This window comes from Sceloporus occidentalis, unplaced genomic scaffold (assembly GCF_023333645.1).
Source record: "Sceloporus occidentalis isolate IW3139 unplaced genomic scaffold, rSceOcc1.0.p SCAF_5, whole genome shotgun sequence".
NCBI classification, from domain to species: domain Eukaryota; kingdom Metazoa; phylum Chordata; class Lepidosauria; order Squamata; family Phrynosomatidae; genus Sceloporus; species Sceloporus occidentalis.
In genome coordinates, this window is record NW_028316985.1 from 40,325,979 (window position 1) to 40,344,930 (window position 18,952).

Here is an 18,952-nt window from a genome sequence, read left to right on the forward strand (position 1 = left end):
CTCAGAAGTATAGAGAGAAGTGGGATATTAGGTACAAGTATGGGGCTTTATCTCTGCCTATATTGAAAAATCCTGGAATGGGGGGGGGGGGGAGACACTCCTTGCCCTGTGTTTAAAAAGTTGCATCTAGTTTCAGAATGTTGTGAGAAACTGGGACAGGATCTAGATTTTATGGATTTTTAAACATTCTTTAATTAGAGGTATGATGCCCACCAAATCTCAAGGCTTATGGACACTCTAGATGACCCTTCAGACATGATGCTCCCTGAATAAAGGATTACTAATTAGGAAAATGTGCCTGTATGTATTCATTTGTCAGGTATGGGTCATAAGCACCAACAGGAGGTGAGTCCAGAATCATGGAAGAAGCCAATGGTCAGTGCCACCCAAAGAAAGATGGGGGGACTGGGGGTCCCCACCAACTGTGTCAGCTTCTCTTTACATGTTGGGGAAATTAGCTTAAGCTTGCAAGAGGCTGGGTAACTTTAGGATCATTGGTACCTGTGTTCATCAGTACCCTCTGAGGAGGACTCCAGGTTTGGGTGAATGAAGAAGGTTTTATTTAGAAATATGCAGAGTGTAATCAAATACATGACAATACTTCAGACAGACACAACATTCAGAGTTAACCAAAATAGAGGTATGAAAGTGGGGTGGCAAAATGAGCGGTCCAAAAAGCAGGTCATGGAAAGCAGGAGTGACTCAGACTGAGTCTGATGGTGACACACATCATACACAGAATGCAGACTGAGGCCAACTGTGTGCACAGAGGCTAGGTTTTGGGGACCGATATTTATATCTGGTACCTTACCCTCAGGAGGTGTGCTATCTTGCAAGGTAACAAAGACTTGATGGCTTTCTCAGGAATCAGCATTGTGATTCCAGACTGGTTGGTGGATCTAACTTTAAGGTTACAAAAACAGCAATTGGATTAGGACAACCACAAGGTGAATGGGCAGGAAACTTGGCTGGGAGATGGCAAGGGGCAGGCAGAAAGAGCTAGCTTCTGCTTTGTTTCAAGGTGCAAGAGGATAGGAGAGCCTGGGGAGGAAGGAGTAATTAATATACCCATTCAGTGTTTTCAGGGTCTTTTCACATGCCTCCGGGTCTCCATGACCTTCCCATGGGAAAATTCACCTGGTTCTCCAAAGGTCATTGTGACCTCTTAAGAACATACCTGGTCCTCAATATGAAATATATGAAAATATGAATACGTGGATCCCCAAATAACATTGGGTATGCCACATGTACTAACATCAGAAACAAAAAGCAACAACCAAGGACACAAAAACATATCAGAGCTCAAGAAGAAGATGTTACTCAATTGGAGGAGACTCATGGAATAGGAAGCGCTCTTGTGCTTCGTCCTCTTCAGTCCAGACTAGATGGGCAAAGTCAGTCCAGGGCCTGAAGATACTTCACTCCAAAACTGTTACCTGCCATTTGTTGGCTTAGATCCACAAATCTGGGAACATCTGTTATGATTTGAGTTTCTATGTATATTTAATTACCAAGTTAGAGGTCAGGTAGCTAAACACCTGAATGAAAGTTGGGAGACTGATATTCTTGTGCAACCTTTCTTCACACTATAGTTCACAACACTGACTTAGGTGCAAATACATTTACATTCAAGGAAACATCCATCACTGAAACATCTCAGAGTCCAACATAACATGTACAGTGTCACTAATTTCTCAAAGTTTTTATTCTTATCAAATTTATTCCAGAAAATGTTGGAATTTTGCTCCCAAACTGACATCATTCAGTCATATCAACTCTTCTGAGCTGCATCCACAGGGCTATGAGACCAATATAGTATTCCCAAATCACAACACATAAAGTTCCATAAACACAGAGAACTCCGTTTAAAAGCAGAGAAGTAGACTTTACAAATACTTAGATCCACACTGAAGGTGCCATTCATGTCTTGTCAAACACTGAAAATAATGATTCATGATTAGTCATAGTCAGTACCTCTGCATTTAAACTAATAATACATTTTATTTGGAATTGAAAGCAGCATAGCTTTTTTCTTTTTCACTTAAGAAACAAAAGTCTTGCCAAAGAGATCTAGAAAGGAAGAAAAGAGCAGATTATACAACAGAACCTGCATTTTCATTGGATCCTGGCTGGCACCAGTCTCATCTCCCACCCTCACTTGTTACTTACATTGTACCCCTCACCCCCATGTGCCCATAAATTGCATTCACAAATTAAAGTTAATGATGTCTCTAGTTGGCCTCTCAGGTACCTTGTGAAGCTGCTGTTAGTCCTGTGTTGGTAGATGCGGTGGGGGGAGATAAGTATAGAGGGTCATATTTCATGATGGGTTGTGTAATCTATAATCCTCCATTACATGTTAGTAGTTCTTGGGCACATTAAATAATGGTGCGCAATAACCACAATAACTGTGCAGATTCCAGAAATATTTTCTGTAAAAGTCAGGGCATATTTCCAATTGAACAGAACCCTAGATTTCATACCAGTCTCAGGAAAAATTCAAAGGCAGCCCCAGTTGCACCTTAACAAAAGTGAGGTTAAAAAGGCCTGAAATATGCGGACTTAAAGAAAAATGCACTTACTTGAATGTATGTTTTCTCCTTCTAAGCCTTAGAAGAATCTAAGCTAAGACAGCCGGGTTTCCTGTGAAGTTCAAGAGGTACGGATATTATATGCATCCAGTATGCACCTAAGGAGTGTCAGTTCCTGGCAACGGGGAGCTTTCTCAACTGATGAAGGCAAAGACATTGAAGAACTACAATATGTCCTTCTTCAAGTAACTGTTAACTAGTTTCGAACTTCATTGATGCTGTTGAATGCCTTTCATTTCCAAATTATGGTGACCCTAAGGTGAACCTGTCAAAGGTTTTCTTGACAACATTGTCCTCTGAAGCTAAGAAAGTGTGACTTGCCCAAGGTCAATTAATGAGTTTACATGGCCAAACTGGAATTCAGACCAGGTCTCCTAGTGTAATAGTCAAACCACTATGCCACACTGGCTTTCACAGTTCCTACACTAGTGAGATAAAATTCCTTTCTGTAATTCTCTTTCTCTTCCTAACTCTTACCCATGTGCCATGGATTCTATTCTCTAATGATGCAAAAAGATGTGTGCTGGAGCTATAGGGATGGCATATGCTTCCCAAAGAGCTATATAACTACCTCGTTGAAACATACAACTCCCTTGGTTTCCTTTCACTGTTCTTATTTAAGCAAGCTTTTTAATGCTTTAACAGGGAAAGTTATTGTATGATATTTAATCAGTTTTACAGTGTTTTAATGTGTTGTTTTTAAATTGGTTTTAAAATTGCTACCTTGGGTCCCAGCCTGGGAGAAATGTTTAGTGTTTTGTCATTGGGCCACTTCATAGTACACATTACATTTCTAGGTATATATCTGAAACGTTTATATCTAAAATGATATAAATATGACAAAAACCTATTTAGAAGTGGTTCTATCATACAGGAAGCTTTGATTAACTCCAAATGTTGTATCTAGTGTACATTTGCTGGAAAACCCAGGTTTGCTTCTGTGTAGGTTCAAAGATCAAATAAATGAATGGGTCCTAGAGCAAATGATATCTGACCTCCTACTATAAGCCAAAATAACTGAAATTAGGCTATTGTACTTTGAGTATATCATGAGATGGTGTACCACTTTGGAAAAGGCAATAATACTTGGTAGTAGAAGGCGATGGAAAAAAATGAAGACATTTTAGATAGTTTGATTTGATAATGGAAAAGAGAGCCCTCAGTCTGCTAGATCTGAGCAGGGCTGTTGATAACTGGGGCTCTCATTCTGTACTGACGTTGGCTTCAGTGTAAAGTGCCAAGTTAATACATAGACTTTTTTAAAGCCTTTGACTAATTTCTTTTTACATAGGAACAGGATTGTAAACTTTTAAGGTGTTCTGCTGTTTTAATATATTGAATTGTTTCATATATTTTTAATCTACATCATTTTTAAACACTGAGGATCTTAAAGCTATTTCCTTTATTTTATTTGTATGCAACCCTCAGATCCCATGATATAGGGCATGATGTAAATAATTTAATAGTAGTAATAGGATGAGGAGGAGCAGCAGCAGCAGCAGTAGTATTTGTCTTGATATCAGTCATGAGGTTTGTCTTTTTCCTGAGCAATCACATGACAAAACTTCAGAACAATACCTGTTACTGCCATTTTTATTGAGCATGCATTTTTAGTCTCTGTGTATACAGATTGTCTCTGATTGAATGTCACTTTAAAGTTTTGCTGATGGATGTTATATATAATAACAGGTAGTCAGTGTTAATGATGAGTAACACATTTTCTGTTCAATTTGGGCAGGGGGTAGAGAGAAATTGAGACTCATAACCCATAGTCATGTCCTGTTCTGCATCCTCTTTGTTATTGATACCTGCTGCAAATAAGAGGAGCAAGGAGAAACAGTAGCTTCCACCTGATTTGTTTTCTCCTTCAAGAAAGGACTGGCCCATTTGGACATAAATGATAAACCCAAATTCCAGAGAATCCTGGCTTCTTGAGCACAAGCAAGGCATGTTTGTGCTTCCTAATATCACTTGGACTTGAAAACATTCAGTACATGGTTTGTTTAATTATGATGTGCAAACTTAGCAGGAACCAGCTGTTAACTTTGCAGTAACCTGCATCCTTGCTTCTCACCCCACCCCCTCCAAACCAGTAAAATAATTAATTCACAGTTTATTCCAGGGGGTTATTTCTCAGGATTGTTTAGAATGGACACATTAGAGGGCATATTGTTGCTGGGTTTGCATGTTAGAATTAAAAAACAAACCCAAGTACAAAGGTTGATTTGCTCAACCACACCCATTACGAACAGGAGCAATTGGCCAATATGCTCCCACTAGACTGCTGATATAAAACAAACTAGCATTTCTTTGGAACCCTGTCTTACTATGACATCCAGCCAATCACAACCCCTTTAAAAAGCCACACTGTTTGCTGTCAATCAGCAATGCCACACTCTTTCAAAAACACTTATACTATATTATAATATTCTGTGTAATACTATATTACTTTCATCCACATGGGCTTCCTAACTTGAGCATTAGAGCAAGCAACCCTTTGCCTCCATAACAAGGTTAAACTAGTTATGTGACCTCCAAGCTTAAATCAATTGTTTAATAACTGCTCTAATTGCCTCTGCAGTTTAATAATTGTTTAATAATTTAATTGTATCTTATTGTGGATGGGAGGGTTTGGGATATAACGATGTTAAATTGTTATTATATTTCACCAATGCTTTTATTGTTAGCCACTTCAATCTGTCTCGAGAAGCAGGATAAATTATTATTATTATTATTATTATTATTATTATTATTATTATTATTCCTCCTGCTACCCGACCCCAGAACTAAATAACTAAGAAGTCATCTTTCTACTCACCAGTGGAATCAACCCTCACACCAAACACCTCCACTTCACACAGAGTAAGATACTGTTCTTCAGGAATAGTCACTGTAACATATTGTCCTTTCATTCCTTTACAATCAAAACTTTCAGTTTCTCCATGACCAATTGAGGAGATCACAGCACACCTTGAAAACAAATCAGATCTCATGTATTATTAAGGTCATCAACATCAATGTCTACTAAAACAAAATATACATGATCCCAACTTTTGTCAGTAAATGAATGTAATATTTGCTCATCCTTTTGATTTCATTTTCATTCCTATATCTAAATCATGGGAGCCCTTCAAGAAGATGAAGCCAACAGATACCTGGGGTTTGTGGAACCCCCTGTCTCCCGTGAGTTTCCAATCCGGATTTCAGCTCCATCTAGCCGATATTCACAGCAGTCTTCTCGATTAGTGATATCAACTCGTGTCACATTAAATTCTGCCTTCAGATCAACCATCCACCATGGATTTAATTCGTAGTCAGTGTGAGTGCAGGATCCATGCCCAAAATCAGCCACAAGGGACCCATCGATGGCATGCTCAGCAGCTCCTAGTTGGCTGTAGCTGCTGGACTGGAATGCCTTCCCATCAAGAGCCACATTGGGTACTACAAGGAACAAAACACTGTGTTTAAACAACTGAACAAGAAAACAAGTTCAGAAAACAGAAAAAGAAAGTGGATTGTCATTATTTGAATAAATAATGACGATCACAACACTGTTCTTTAGGTATTGGCTCAAACCAAAGGCAACAGACTTGAGACTGGTTGTTGTTTTTAAGAATGAGGCTACAGAGTGACCTAAGGAGTGTCCAGCAGATTTTTTTTTAGTTCCCCACCCCTTGAACCTTAGACCCCCATTTCCTCATTAGATTTTATCCATGTAAGTGCATGGAGAAATGGGAAGGGGACTCAACCTGCTATTCCTTGGTACTGCAACAGAATAGGGATTCTGTTGGTTTACCACCCACCCTATAGCTCAACAGTCTCCCTTCCTGAGCTAGCGGGGTGGTCTCAGGGCTGGTGTTGGAGTCTCCTCGTCTAGTAGTGCTGAGGGACTTCAACATCCATGCAGAGACTGCCCTTTCAGGAGTAACTCAGAACTTCATGGCCTCCATGACAACCATGGGTCTGTCCTAAGTGGTATCTGGCCCTACACATGCTGCTGGGCACACTCTGGACCTTGTTTTCTGTCCTGGGTATGGTGATGATGGTTTTGGTGTGGATGAACTCTTCACAGTTCCATTGTCATGGACAGACCATTATCTGGTCAGGTTTAGACTCACTGGGACTTGGAACTCTTACAGGGGTGGGGGACCGATTAGAATAGTCTGCGCCAGGTGGCTGATGGATCTGGATGAATTCCTAAGGGCTCTTGGGGAGTTTCCTGTTACCTTGGCAGGCAATTCCGTTGAAGCTCTGGCCAACCTTTGGAATGGGGACATGGCCAGAGCAGTGGACACAGTCGCTCCCCGCCTAACAGAGAGGAGCCAAACCAGCCCCCTGGTTCTCCATGGTAATGAAGCCAGTGAGACAGAGACTAGAGCAATGTTGGTGGAAGTTTAGAGTCTTCACCTTACTCCAAATGTAGAAAGTCAATTACAATTTCCCTTATAGCTTTCAACAGAACAGCAATATTCAGGTAGGAGATACAGGCCAAGGAACACACAGGCAATGGTATGACACTTGTTAATTCGTCTTTTTCTGAATTAAACTAGTGCCATGTAAATACTATGAGCAAGCTCTGATCACATCTTATTTCAAATGTGAGATGATCCACAAATATTTTTCAGACAACTAAATTTATCTGGTAGAGGACAAAAAAAAAATTCAACTCAGAAATTAATTGGGAAATCTATATACATACTTGGGGGAATTATCAGTTGACCAAAGACTTGAACTTCACACAAAGAGAGATATCTATTTGTGTCCGGAATGGTGATAGTCACATATCGTCCAAGCATTTCATCACACTCAAACTTGCCAGTTTCACCCAAATTCAGTGAAGTAATTGTGGTACACCTTGAAAGCAAACCATTTCATATTGATTAGTATTGCTATGACATGTTAGAGGGGAATAATTTGTCAGAAATCCCCTAGCCATCCGAAAATGTAATTGTGACAAGAGGCTGCTAAAATGGTCAAACTGACTGTGAGTTTAGTCTAGCTACCTCTCACCCTCAAGAATGTGCTCACTGAGTCTGGAGTATGAACCAACTGTAGATATATAATACATGATAGTAGCAGTTTGATACTATTTTAATTGCCATGCTTCAGTCCTATGGAATCCAGGGAAACATGGTTTACTGAGGTCCTTAGAATTCTCTGCTTTGTTCAGAAGGGTATACTATAAATCCCATGATTCCATACAAATACACCATGATGGTTAAAGTGGCATCACATTGCTATAACTGTAATAAAATTTGGTAAGTTTGCAGCCCATGCATACTGCTAGATTCCCATCACTTCCCATTCCATTGTTTACCTGTGTCCTGATCCCACAAATGCATGAGTGATTTAGCCATACCTGGGATTTCTGATTCCACCTCTTTCTTTTGAATCTCCAATTCTGATTTCAGCACCTCGTATCCGTTCATCACAGCAGTCTCCTCTATTGGTGACAACAACACTGAGCACTCGAAATCTGGCTCCCAGGTCCACCATCCACCATGGATTATCTTGTAACAATGTGTGGGTGCACTGCCCACGTAAATAATTTGCAGATGTAGAACCATCAATGGCATGTTCAGGGGATGCTAGTAAATTGTAGGAGCTCGACTGGGATGCCTTTCCACCAAGGGCTGCATTGTGGACTACAGGAATGGACAACAGAGAGGTTTATTAGGAGAATGGGGAGAAACCTTAGGGATTCAATCTTCAAATTTCTGAAAAGCTCTTATTGAAAAAGGGGGAAGTTTGGAATAGAAAGGCATTCCAGGGCCAAATTTTTGTTGCTAGTTTTGACTAGAGTGGGCCCATGTAGCAATTGATTCAAGGGGGTTTACTCTAGATAGAATGAAGTAACAGGATTCAGATCATATATTATCAAGTCTGCTACAAGCACAGTATTAGAAGGGTCATCTCACCAAATGAATAAGGTTGACGCTCTCTTTTATCTTTCCATTGTTTTATAGGTTTTTTTGGTTTTGTCCATTTTTCAATAGCTGAAGTAACTGTTATTAAGGAAGAAAAAGAAAAAATGCAAAGAGTATATGAACAGTGATTTCAAACCATTTCTTGGTTATTATTATTATTATTATTATTATTATTATTAACCTTTATTTATAAAGCGCTGTAAATTTAAATTTAAAATTGAACTTGAACTTATTAGGATGTCAATGCCACTGAATTCAGTGGGGCTCAATGAAGTCCCAGTATCACCCAGTGACTGAACTTTATCACACAGTGGGGAAACTGACCCTAGGGCTCCATTTGGCAAACCCTGAACCTTCACCCTGGATCCCTCAAACCTGCTCCCAGTAAAAGAAATTTGCTAGAAAATTTGGGCAAGAGCAAAAAAACCACTCAAGCCTCAAGTACCCAAAACCTGACAAGTACGCAAATGTGGCTGTGTTTTGGCTGCCACCTAGAATTTGAAGTGAAGTTGCATTACTACCTGTCACCAGATAGTAATGCTTCTTCACCATTGCCCACTTTGGAATTGCCAAGACTTCTCACATGACACAGTCCTTTCTACCAACTGCTTTTATTTGACTGGGCTCTAAGACCAGAATTGTCCTTCACTATTTCATACAACTCTCTGCTACCTGCAGTCCTTCCCGCTTGCTCCCTGCTGCCATGCTGCTGTGATGTCACAGAATGTTTGGCCATGTTGAAGGGAAATCTTGGATTCATAGAATCTTGCAAAGCAGCACAATTGCTATCAAGAAAGTAGTTCTTCATTCGTCTCTGACCTTAATTAGGACCTTAATTGGGTCAGAGAGGAATAAGGACATTCCTGCAGGAGCGCTGTTCTTGATGCAATTGTGTCAGTTAGTAAAAAGGGAAACATATTTGTTTCAGAGCAGCCATTATCACACGTCTTGTCCATCGCACAGCTGGGTCTGCTTCTGCCATTGCACTCTCGTCCTGACTCCTCCTTAACCCTGCCTTCCTGTCCTATGCCCTATCCACTTTCAGGAGTTTAAATTTTTATTTTCACTTTTTCATGCAGTTCTGGAGTTATGCTAATGTGATTTAAGTTTTTAAAAAGAAAGAAAAGAAATAGAAAAAAATTAAAGAAAATCAGACTGCTTGGGGATAGGAAGGTGAGGCAGAAGGAGAGGAGGAGACCCTGACACCATGTGAATGCCAATATTTCAAATGTGCTGGCAATGACATCTTGCACCTTGGGGGTTAGCGTGATTTCAAGCCTTTTGATCGGTTTTCCCAGTTAATGAAAAGGAATGCCCTAGCCACACTTCAAGGACACAGCAACTATGGGTTGGAGGTGTGATTGTGCAATAGATATCATCCAGGCACCTTTTTCCAGCTGTAATTGCAGTTTAAAAGCCCTGTGTAATAATCTCCTAAGAGAAGGGGTTATATGGGAGGCAACAGGCTAGGAAGAAAAAACGATTAGGAGAGGCTAGAGGGCTCTGGACGTAAGAGAGGCAAAAGTGTGATGAGAAAAAAATTCTCTCCCCATGGCTAAGAAGTGCCTAACAGGGATCAGATGGAGAAAAGGAGGGAAGAGGCTTTGAGAACAGGAGAGATGAGGACTGCAGAATCCAGGAAGCAGTTGAACCTGAAAGTCATGAAAGCTGATAGGATGGAGGAGGCTATTTATTGCAAAATTTACTATCATTTTCACAGGCTTACAAACAAGCCTAGCTATACTGCTCCCATAGAAGGACATGGAAGAAACTTGATTAAAGCTACAGTATTTCCATTTTGATTCAACTTGATCCTTAACTGAATCAACTTTGGCAGTTGATCTCTAATATATTGTGTTAAGTTTGGAATTAGGAATCTGAGGACTGTATCCTGACCTCCTGCTTCTTTGTTCATTCCAGGCGTAGTCTCTGTACAAAAAAGAAAAAAGATATACATGAAATGTCATACTGAAACTTTTTTGCAATGAAAAGTGTCTGAGCCTTTCCAAATCTAATTAAACAAAATGAAGTATGCTGGGTGGTCAGTATTCCCAAAGCTCCAGAACAGCACAGGACCGGGTCTACGATAGCAATGTCACCAAATAAGAGACATGGGGAAATGAAGAGAGGTTTGTTTGTTTTTTTCAAGAACTTGTTCTAGAATGCCATAGCCTATAAGCTGCCACCTGTTTTCAGGCAGAACCCAAACCTTAACAGATCTATGATGGCAGACAGAAGTTTACTTTCACCATCTTTCCTGCAGTCTTTTGTGTAGCTCTTAAAGAAACCGAGGACTCCTCCAGAAAGGATTGTAGATCCAGTAAATGCTGGGTTATTCAATTCCTGGATTTCACACCTTCTAATGGTTGCTCCCATTCCTGCATCTGGTCATGGCCTAAATATACTAGGGTATTGTCAGCTCTTTTTTTCCCTCCTGCATAAGGTGTGGCTGGCTGTGTTGTGGGTAGAGTTTGTTACCTCCCTGTCCTCTTCTCTATGAATTCAATGCCTCCTCGATGCTCCCTCACCCTGTATCCACATTCCCCATCTTGCACATTTAATATTTTTTAAAATGTGTTATCAAGGCTTTTGGTCAGTCCAGAGGAGTTCCAGAGCTCTGCAGAGTGTGTGTGTGTGGGGGGGGGGGGATGGCCAACCAATTTAAATAATAATAATAATAACTGGGATGAACTTACCAGAAGTATTGACCTTCATGCCGAAGACTTGGACTTCACACAGCGTGAGGTACCCTATGCCTGGGATGGTCACGGTTACATACTGCCCTTCCATCTCTCCACAATCAAATACAGCTGTTCTCCCTGGCCCCAGTGAGCTGATTGTAGCACACCTGGAATGGAAACCGACTCATACTTGTTAATGTTTGCTGAAAATCATGTCAAAGGAAAGTCGTAAAGAAGGAATTCCCCACCCCACCCCCATATGATTAATCTCACACCGGTGCCATACATACCTTGGATTTGTGATCCCTCCCTTTTCTGGAGAATTCCCAATACGAATTTCAGCATTGTTGATCCTTTCTGGACAGCAGTCTCCTCGATTTGTGATGCTAACTCTGGATACTTGAAACTCTTTTGTCAAATCCACTGTCCACCATGGATTAATTTCTAGCTCTGTATGGGTGCAGTGGCCACGAATATACTCTACAGATGTAGAGCCATCAACAGCATTCTCTGGGTCTCCAAATAAATCATACGTGCTGGACTGGAACACCTTCCCTTCAGGAGCCACATTTGGGACTATAAGCAATGACAGAAAAACCACCCTTTGTGTTTAAACCACTGAACAGGAAAGCTAAGTCACCTGGTAAAGCTATTTCCCAAAATTAATTTATTAGCTATAAAATCTGCTGCTTGCATTGCAGAGCTACTAACAGATTTTGATGGACATGTGCCATAGTTCAATGGCAAAGCATAAACTATGCATGATGAAGTCTCAAGTTAAATTCTACCCCCACCACAGTCACCACCAAGGCCCAGCATCTGTTGTTGACAGGCACAAGTAGGCTCATTTGGACAGTGTGAAGGTAACAGGGAATGAGGAGAGGTAGCCCAACATAGCGGTAGACCACAGCTGCTAAGGAGACAGCAATGTTGGGTATGGGAAAGGTGGAGAACTGTAAAAGTAAACTGTAGTGAACAATGAATGAGAAATCAATGTTGAGCAAGAAATGGAGGCAAATTATTGTAGAGTCGATTTATTGGGTCCTAGAACAGATCAAACCAGGTCTGTGCCTGGAAGTCAAAAGAACAAAACTACTTTGGCCACATCATGAGAAAGCATGTCTCACTCAAAAAGACAATAATGTTATTAAAGGTTGAGAGCAGTAGAAAGAGAGGAAGACCACACACCAGATGGCTTGACTCAGTTATGGAGGTCACAAACATGAATCTACAGGACTTAAATATAATAGCAGAGGATGGGGAGGGGGCTTGGAGATGTCTCATCCATTTAGTCTGAGCCAGCTCAAGGGCAGTTAACAACAGGAACAGATTTAATGAGATGGGATCTGTGGTCTGAAGCCCAGATTTTGGCCTAGATACTTATTGTTACAGCCTGAAAATGTAAGGGACCACCCTGTATTGTCTAGAGGTTAAATGGATTTTTTAAAAAAAAAAAAATTGAATCACCTGGAGATCTGTTGACTGTAATAAAGGCTTTGTACTTGTACTTGGTTAAACTGAGGTTACTTTAGAAAGGCCTTTGGGCAGAGGGGCAAAATAGCTTTTAATTTAATCCACTAGAGGTTTCTGAAACATGACTATTTCCATGCTGAGTGTAAAAAGGCATGGGGAAGGCCCATGTGTGTAGGCACATGACCCATCAAGCTCTGAGGAAGGACAAAAATGGCTTCTGGACCCAGTGAAGCCATCCACTTGTGTTTTAGAATCTTAGACTGGGATTTGGCAGACTTGGGTTTAAATGCTCAAGGGGCCAGGAAAGGTAATGAGTGATCTTGGTCCAGCCACTGTCTCTCAGTGTAAGCCAGGGGTAGGCAACCTGCGGCCCGCGGGCTGGATGCGGCCCGGCAAGGCCTTGGGACCGGCCCCCGCCCAGTCCTGCTGCCGATTGCCGCTGGAGCCTTTGGCCTCTCGCGTGAGGGCATGGGGCCTTTGGCCTATCAGGAGAAGGGGGCAAGCGGCAGGCAAGGGGGGAATTGTCTATAGAAGCCTCCAAAACATGCATTTATATTAACATTTTTTAAAAAAAATCAGCAATTTTTTTGCGTGTCCTCCATTTTATATAAAAAGTGTCCTCCATTTGAAAATTTTGTCCTACATTTGTCCCAGTTTATTTATTTAAATATTTTTTAAAATTATTTAATTATTTAATTTTTGGCTTCGGCCCCCCAGTTGTCTGAGGGACAGCAACCCGGCCCTCGGGTCAAAAAGCTTGCCTACCCTTGGTGTAAGCCATTTTACATGGTTGTTGTGAGAATAAAGCTGGGAGGATGAATATTGTGTATTCTGTATTGAGTTAATTAATACCATTATGAAATATAAATGTAACTAAAAAGGAATGTAAAAAAATTAGGGATGTGAGGAGCAGGGGAGCCAGATGGCTGTTACACAGAGTATCATAGTGGGAGCTTCATAACACTTTAAAACCCATACAACACTTGGTAGAAATACATTAGTACAGAGAGAGAAGTATCATGTTAAGGCATAGTATTCTAAAGAATACAGGATTCAAAACATATTAGATGCCAAATGGAGGCCCTTTATGAAGTTGCTTAAATCTTAAGTGTTTCTTTATGTTCAGCTCCTCATCTCATCTTACAGAATACAATCAGAGTGTGATTTGTACAGCTCATAAGACTGAAAGATCGAAAGTACATTATTGGTTAGTAATAGGACATTTGTTTAAGGCTTCAGAGATCTACTCCAAAAGAGCAGAGAGTACCAGGCTTAGATCAGTAGTAATTAATGAGGGATATTGGGACCTGTTCTTCAATGACATCTGAGGGGTCAGAGGTTCTTATCCTGCCACACCATCACGGGGAAGGGGAGTGGCAGCATATTATATAGCTAATTATGACTAATCATTTATTCAAATTATTCATTTTAATCCATTTGGAAATAAGCTAGAGACAGCATGAGTACAAAAGGCACCACACATTCAACATTAACCAAATGTAAGTCCCAGATATTTTCAGCACGACAGCTAAGTAAATACTGCCATACATTTCACCAAACTAAATGTTACTCACAGGTGCTTGGCTTGTTCAGATTGCACTCATAGCGGCTAGAGTGTTAATATGACGACCTGTTCCCTCCTAGTTCCCTCCTGCCCAGTAACAGAAATAGAAATAAGTATCATTACCAGACATCTGGACCTGTTCTCCTTCTTTAGGTTCCAATTGTGATTGGGATGACCCAAGTTCAGCTGGTAGGAAAATATTGATTAAAAAGGAAACATTTAGCTAGGTCTCCAGCAGTAGATAACATAAATTATTTAGGATAGTCTGATTTTTTATTTTGTTTGTTTATACTGTATTTTTAAAATCTAGATAGACTTTTCACTATTAGAGGAGCATACAAAGAAAGATATGTCTCCGACTGATGCAGTGACTGAGGATGGCGTCTCTCCTCTCGTGGCCTGTCTGGAGTCAGTAATGGGCTGGATGAGGGAAAACCGACTCAAGCTGAATCCAGAGAAAACGGAGGTACTTGTGATAGGTTCCCCTGGTCCAGGAATGGCGGTGGTTCCACCTGTCCTGAACGGGGTCACGTTCCCTGTGAAGGACTCCGTGCGCAGTCTGGGGGTGCTTCTTGACTCGTCCCTTCACCTGACTGCTCAGGTGAATGCGACGGTCAAGAGCACCTGTCATCAGCTTCGGCTTATTCGCCAGCTGCGCCCATACCTGGCCCAGAGGGACCTTGAAACTGTGGTACATGCTCTGGTAACCTCGAGACTGGATTTCTGCAATGCACTCTACATGGGGCAACCCTTATACCAAACCCGGAAGCTACAAATGGTACAAAACATGGCAGCCAGGCTGGTCACTGGTACTTCCAGGGCCAGCCACATTACACCGGTGCTAAAAGATCTGCATTGGCTGCCGATTCGCTTCCGGGCGCAATATAAGGTGTTGGTGATGACCTATAAAGCCCTAAATGGCTTGGGCCCAGGATACCTGAAGGACCGCCTCTCCCCATACATTCCGTCCCGCACCCTCAGAACATCTGGGCAGCAACTACTTAGGGTTCCCAGGGCCAGGCTTGTCTCCACTACCAGGAGGACATTTTCCATCGCCGCCCCGGCCCTTTGGAACACGCTGCCCATAGAGCTCCGCTCGGCCACCTCCCTGGCCCAATTTAAAAAGGATCTGAAGACCTTCCTTTTTGGCAATGCATTCCCCGATTAAGATGTCCTACGGACCTCCTTCCTCTTCACTGGCAAGAGGACTGGCTAACTCGGGGCTTTTCTGTTTTTATTGTAATGTTTTGGATGTTTTAATGTAATGTTTTTAAAATGTTGTAAACCGCCCTGATCTGAGGAAGGGCGGTATATAAATAAAAATTTTATTATTATTATTTATAAAATGATAAAGCATCGGTCACAATGAAAACAAAATGCTGGGGGGGGGGGGGGGACTGATGTTCTTGAATGAAAACAAAATGTTGAGCAATACAAATTCAGCAAAACAGATAAAGTCATCACAATTAAAACCCAGTTCACTCTGTCTGCTAGAAAGCCTAAGTAACTGAAATGTCTTCTTCCAGTACAGAAATAACATTAGAATCAAAAGATGTAGCCATGTAGAATCATTATGTAGAAAGATCTTGTAGCACCTTTGAGACTAACTGAAAGAAAGTAGTTGACCGCATGAGCTTTCATAGACTCAAGTCTACTTCCTCAAATGCATCTGAGGAAGTAGACTGAGGAAGTAGTAGGCTACAAAAGCTCATGGTTCCAACTTCTTTCTTTTAGTTAGAAATACTATAACATTATTATTGTTATGAAGAAAATTTCTCTGGGGAAGGAAAGTAGGGTTCCACCAAATAACTCATGATGGAAGCAAGGATACCATGCCATAAGGCAGAGCACAACAGTTGCAACAGGGAGCTTCTTCTAGGGTATCGTGTAAAGATAGAAAATGATTGCATTGACCACAGTCCTAAAGTGAGATGATAGTGCTATTGCCACTTCCAAAACCATGCCATGGGCACTAAGGTAAATTTGGGGGTGGGAGAGAATTTACTCCCCCTATAGAGATCTTTGTTTCTTTTACTTATTATTCATATTGATCCCTACATTAAAGGGATTATTTTCACCACTTCCAAGTAAATCTAGCAGAGGATGATTTGGTAAACAAAAACTACAGGCATAATTGTATCATTGGTGGTGTTCCATCATAACTTCATAACAGGGCTTATCATAGACCACAGGCAGCCTGAGTTGGCTGTGTATATACAGAACGTAACTGAGTTAGAACTAATCGGAAGCCCAATTAAATTTCATTCTGTGTTGGGCAGAGTTGACAGCACTTTGGACCTAGCAAATTCAGCCCCTGCACGCCACTCTACACACCTCATTTTTACTCTCCCTGAGGGGTACAATGATAGTGGACACCTCTGTGGAGAAGAGGCTGAAGAAGCAAGAGGAGAGATATGACATCAGATCTTCCCTTCTGAAGCTGAAGCATTATTGAGTGTTATGAAAACTCTCAGAGGAGGATATCTGCTTCACCCTGTGGCCCCTAGCATGTGTTTTGAGGATTTCAGCTTAAAGCCATTTATAGGTTCAATTCTTTGTACTCACAAGTAAGTCCCATTGTCTTTAATATGACATAGGACATTTTCACAGGAATTAGTCCCAGTTGCATGTGTTTAGGATTGCAGCTTGAGTCTGCATAACAGATATGCCCCATGTCCTTCCTGTGTTTTTGATGTCTGACAAAACAGAAGCCAAACTCTTTTACTTACTGGTGGGATCACTCTTCTCAGCAAACACTTGGACTTCACAAAGTGAGAACATTCCTCCGTTTGGTTGGTTAATAGTCACAAACTGCCCTCTTGAATTTTCACAATAAAAACTGCGTGTCTCCCCCGGGTTCAAGGAGCTGATTGTAGCACATCTTGAAAATAAAGTGATTATTTTAAAAAAAAAAATGTGTAGCTTTAATTAAGCTGTTTAAGAACTTTATAAGTAAAAAGTGAAGCCACTGTTTTGACAGCTCAGACTGTTAGGGCTCTGCCTGTATGACTTCTAGTCTGTTTTCTTTCCTGTGCCATTATCCTGTAAAGCCCCAGAAAACAACTAATCAATATACAGTACCTGGGATTTGTGGTGCCTCCATTCTCTATGGAATTCCCAAGCCGGATTTCAGCTCCATCTAGCCATTCTGAACAACAATCTCCACGATTGGTAATGCTGATCCTCAATACATGATACTCTGCCTTCAGGTCCACTACCCACCATGGATTACTTTCTTCGTCTGTGTGCGTGCATGAACCAGATGAAAAACCACTTGCAGTTGAACCATCAATGGCATTACTAGCAACTCCCATGATATTGAAGGTGCTGGACTGGACAGCTTGTCCTGAAAGGGCCACATTGGATACTGAAAGGGAAGAAAAGGTGTCTCTATTACTTCAATTGTCCTTAAATCTGCCTAAAAGCAAAAAATCATTATAACAACTCCTCATTAAAAGAACTCAAAAAAGTTGATTCCCAAATGTAGAACAATTTTTAACCAAACTGAGGGCCCCTTTTCACCAAACAATTATGGCCCTATGATTTCACTTTAGCTGGCATGGCAACATCCTATGGAATCCTGGGATCTGGAGTTTTAGGGAAGGCATTTAGATTTCTCAGCCAGACATCTCTAGTATTTCATCAGACTAAAAATCCCAGAATTCCATACAATGCAGCCATGGCAGTTAAAGTGGAATCATAGTGTTATAACTGTGTAGTGTGCAATAGTCTGAGAATATCCATCAAATCAATAGAACTTAAATTATTCACAGGTCATCACAATTTAAGTCTCAGGAATTTTAATGGATGTATTGTGACTGACACTGTGTAACTGCTAATACCACAGCTGCTGTGGCAGCAACATTTTGCATGTACAGATTAGTGGGACTGCTATGCAATTGGTAGCTTATTGACTGCTTTCCCCCATCAATGAAAAGGGGTGCCTTAATCACACATCACAGATGCAGAAGTACAGGTAAGAGGTGGTGTCCTATGATAAGATTTAAGACAACCTGGATGGTGCTCTTCACACATGCTAAATAAGGAATTTGGGAGACAGCTGCTGTTTGTCTTGCCTATTGTAGGCAGACCAAATATTTGACAAAGCTGCAGATCCCAGAATTCCATAGCACTGAGTTATGGCAGTAAAACAGTGTCAAATTGTATTATTTCTGCAGTGCAGGTTAGACCTAGGTTATGCATCCCAATATACTTCTTTTATAACAGATACAGTGACAGCACTTAAAGGTGTTGTGTTGAAATGAGAAACTGAGGCCCCATACAGACAGGCCAAAATAAAGCTGCTTCGGGTCACTTTGGAGGTATGCTGTTTCAATGAGGCATGCATCCTAAGAGTCCAGAAGTTGTGCCAAAGCTGTGCTCCAGTCCTTACGACTGGATCGTGGCTTTGGCGCAGCTTCCAGACTCTTAGGAGGCATGCATCATTTAAACAGCATACCTCCAAAGTGTCCCAAAGCAGCTTTATTTTGGCCTGTCTGTATGGGGCCTGAGATTTGCCTATTAAGCTACTTTATGCAGAACATATGTACATTATTGCTGATGCCAGCCAAGCAGAAAATTATTTATTGGGGGTTAATGCCAGATTGATGCTCAATGCCCCCGATGTTGTGTGAAAATGATCCCGCTTTTGTGGGATTTGTCCATTTTCTGTGTGTGTTAATGTGCAACATAGTGTGAAAACGATCCTGCTTTTGT

The 18,952-nt window shown here is 41.1% G+C and overlaps 1 protein-coding gene across 1 annotated transcript in view; it reads right to left on the reverse strand.

Annotated features, from left to right (window-relative positions):
• Positions 1-537: 537 nt before the first annotated feature.
• The window catches only part of LOC149312029 (uncharacterized), a 37,911-nt gene continuing 19,496 nt past the window's right edge, over positions 538-18,952 (reverse strand). The window contains exons 6-18 of the mRNA XM_089523810.1: positions 17,318-17,603; positions 16,966-17,117; positions 14,360-14,422; positions 11,490-11,775; positions 11,215-11,366; positions 10,415-10,447; positions 8,510-8,596; positions 7,951-8,236; positions 7,291-7,445; positions 5,747-6,032; positions 5,410-5,561; positions 2,583-2,643; positions 538-2,070 (exon numbers count right to left, since the gene is read on the reverse strand). Of these exons, the coding sequence (XP_089379936.1) occupies positions 2,621-2,643; positions 5,410-5,561; positions 5,747-6,032; positions 7,291-7,445; positions 7,951-8,236; positions 8,510-8,596; positions 10,415-10,447; positions 11,215-11,366; positions 11,490-11,775; positions 14,360-14,422; positions 16,966-17,117; positions 17,318-17,603 (1,961 nt within the window). The 3' untranslated portion in view covers positions 538-2,070; positions 2,583-2,620. The remainder of the gene's footprint in view (positions 2,071-2,582; positions 2,644-5,409; positions 5,562-5,746; positions 6,033-7,290; positions 7,446-7,950; positions 8,237-8,509; positions 8,597-10,414; positions 10,448-11,214; positions 11,367-11,489; positions 11,776-14,359; positions 14,423-16,965; positions 17,118-17,317; positions 17,604-18,952) is intronic.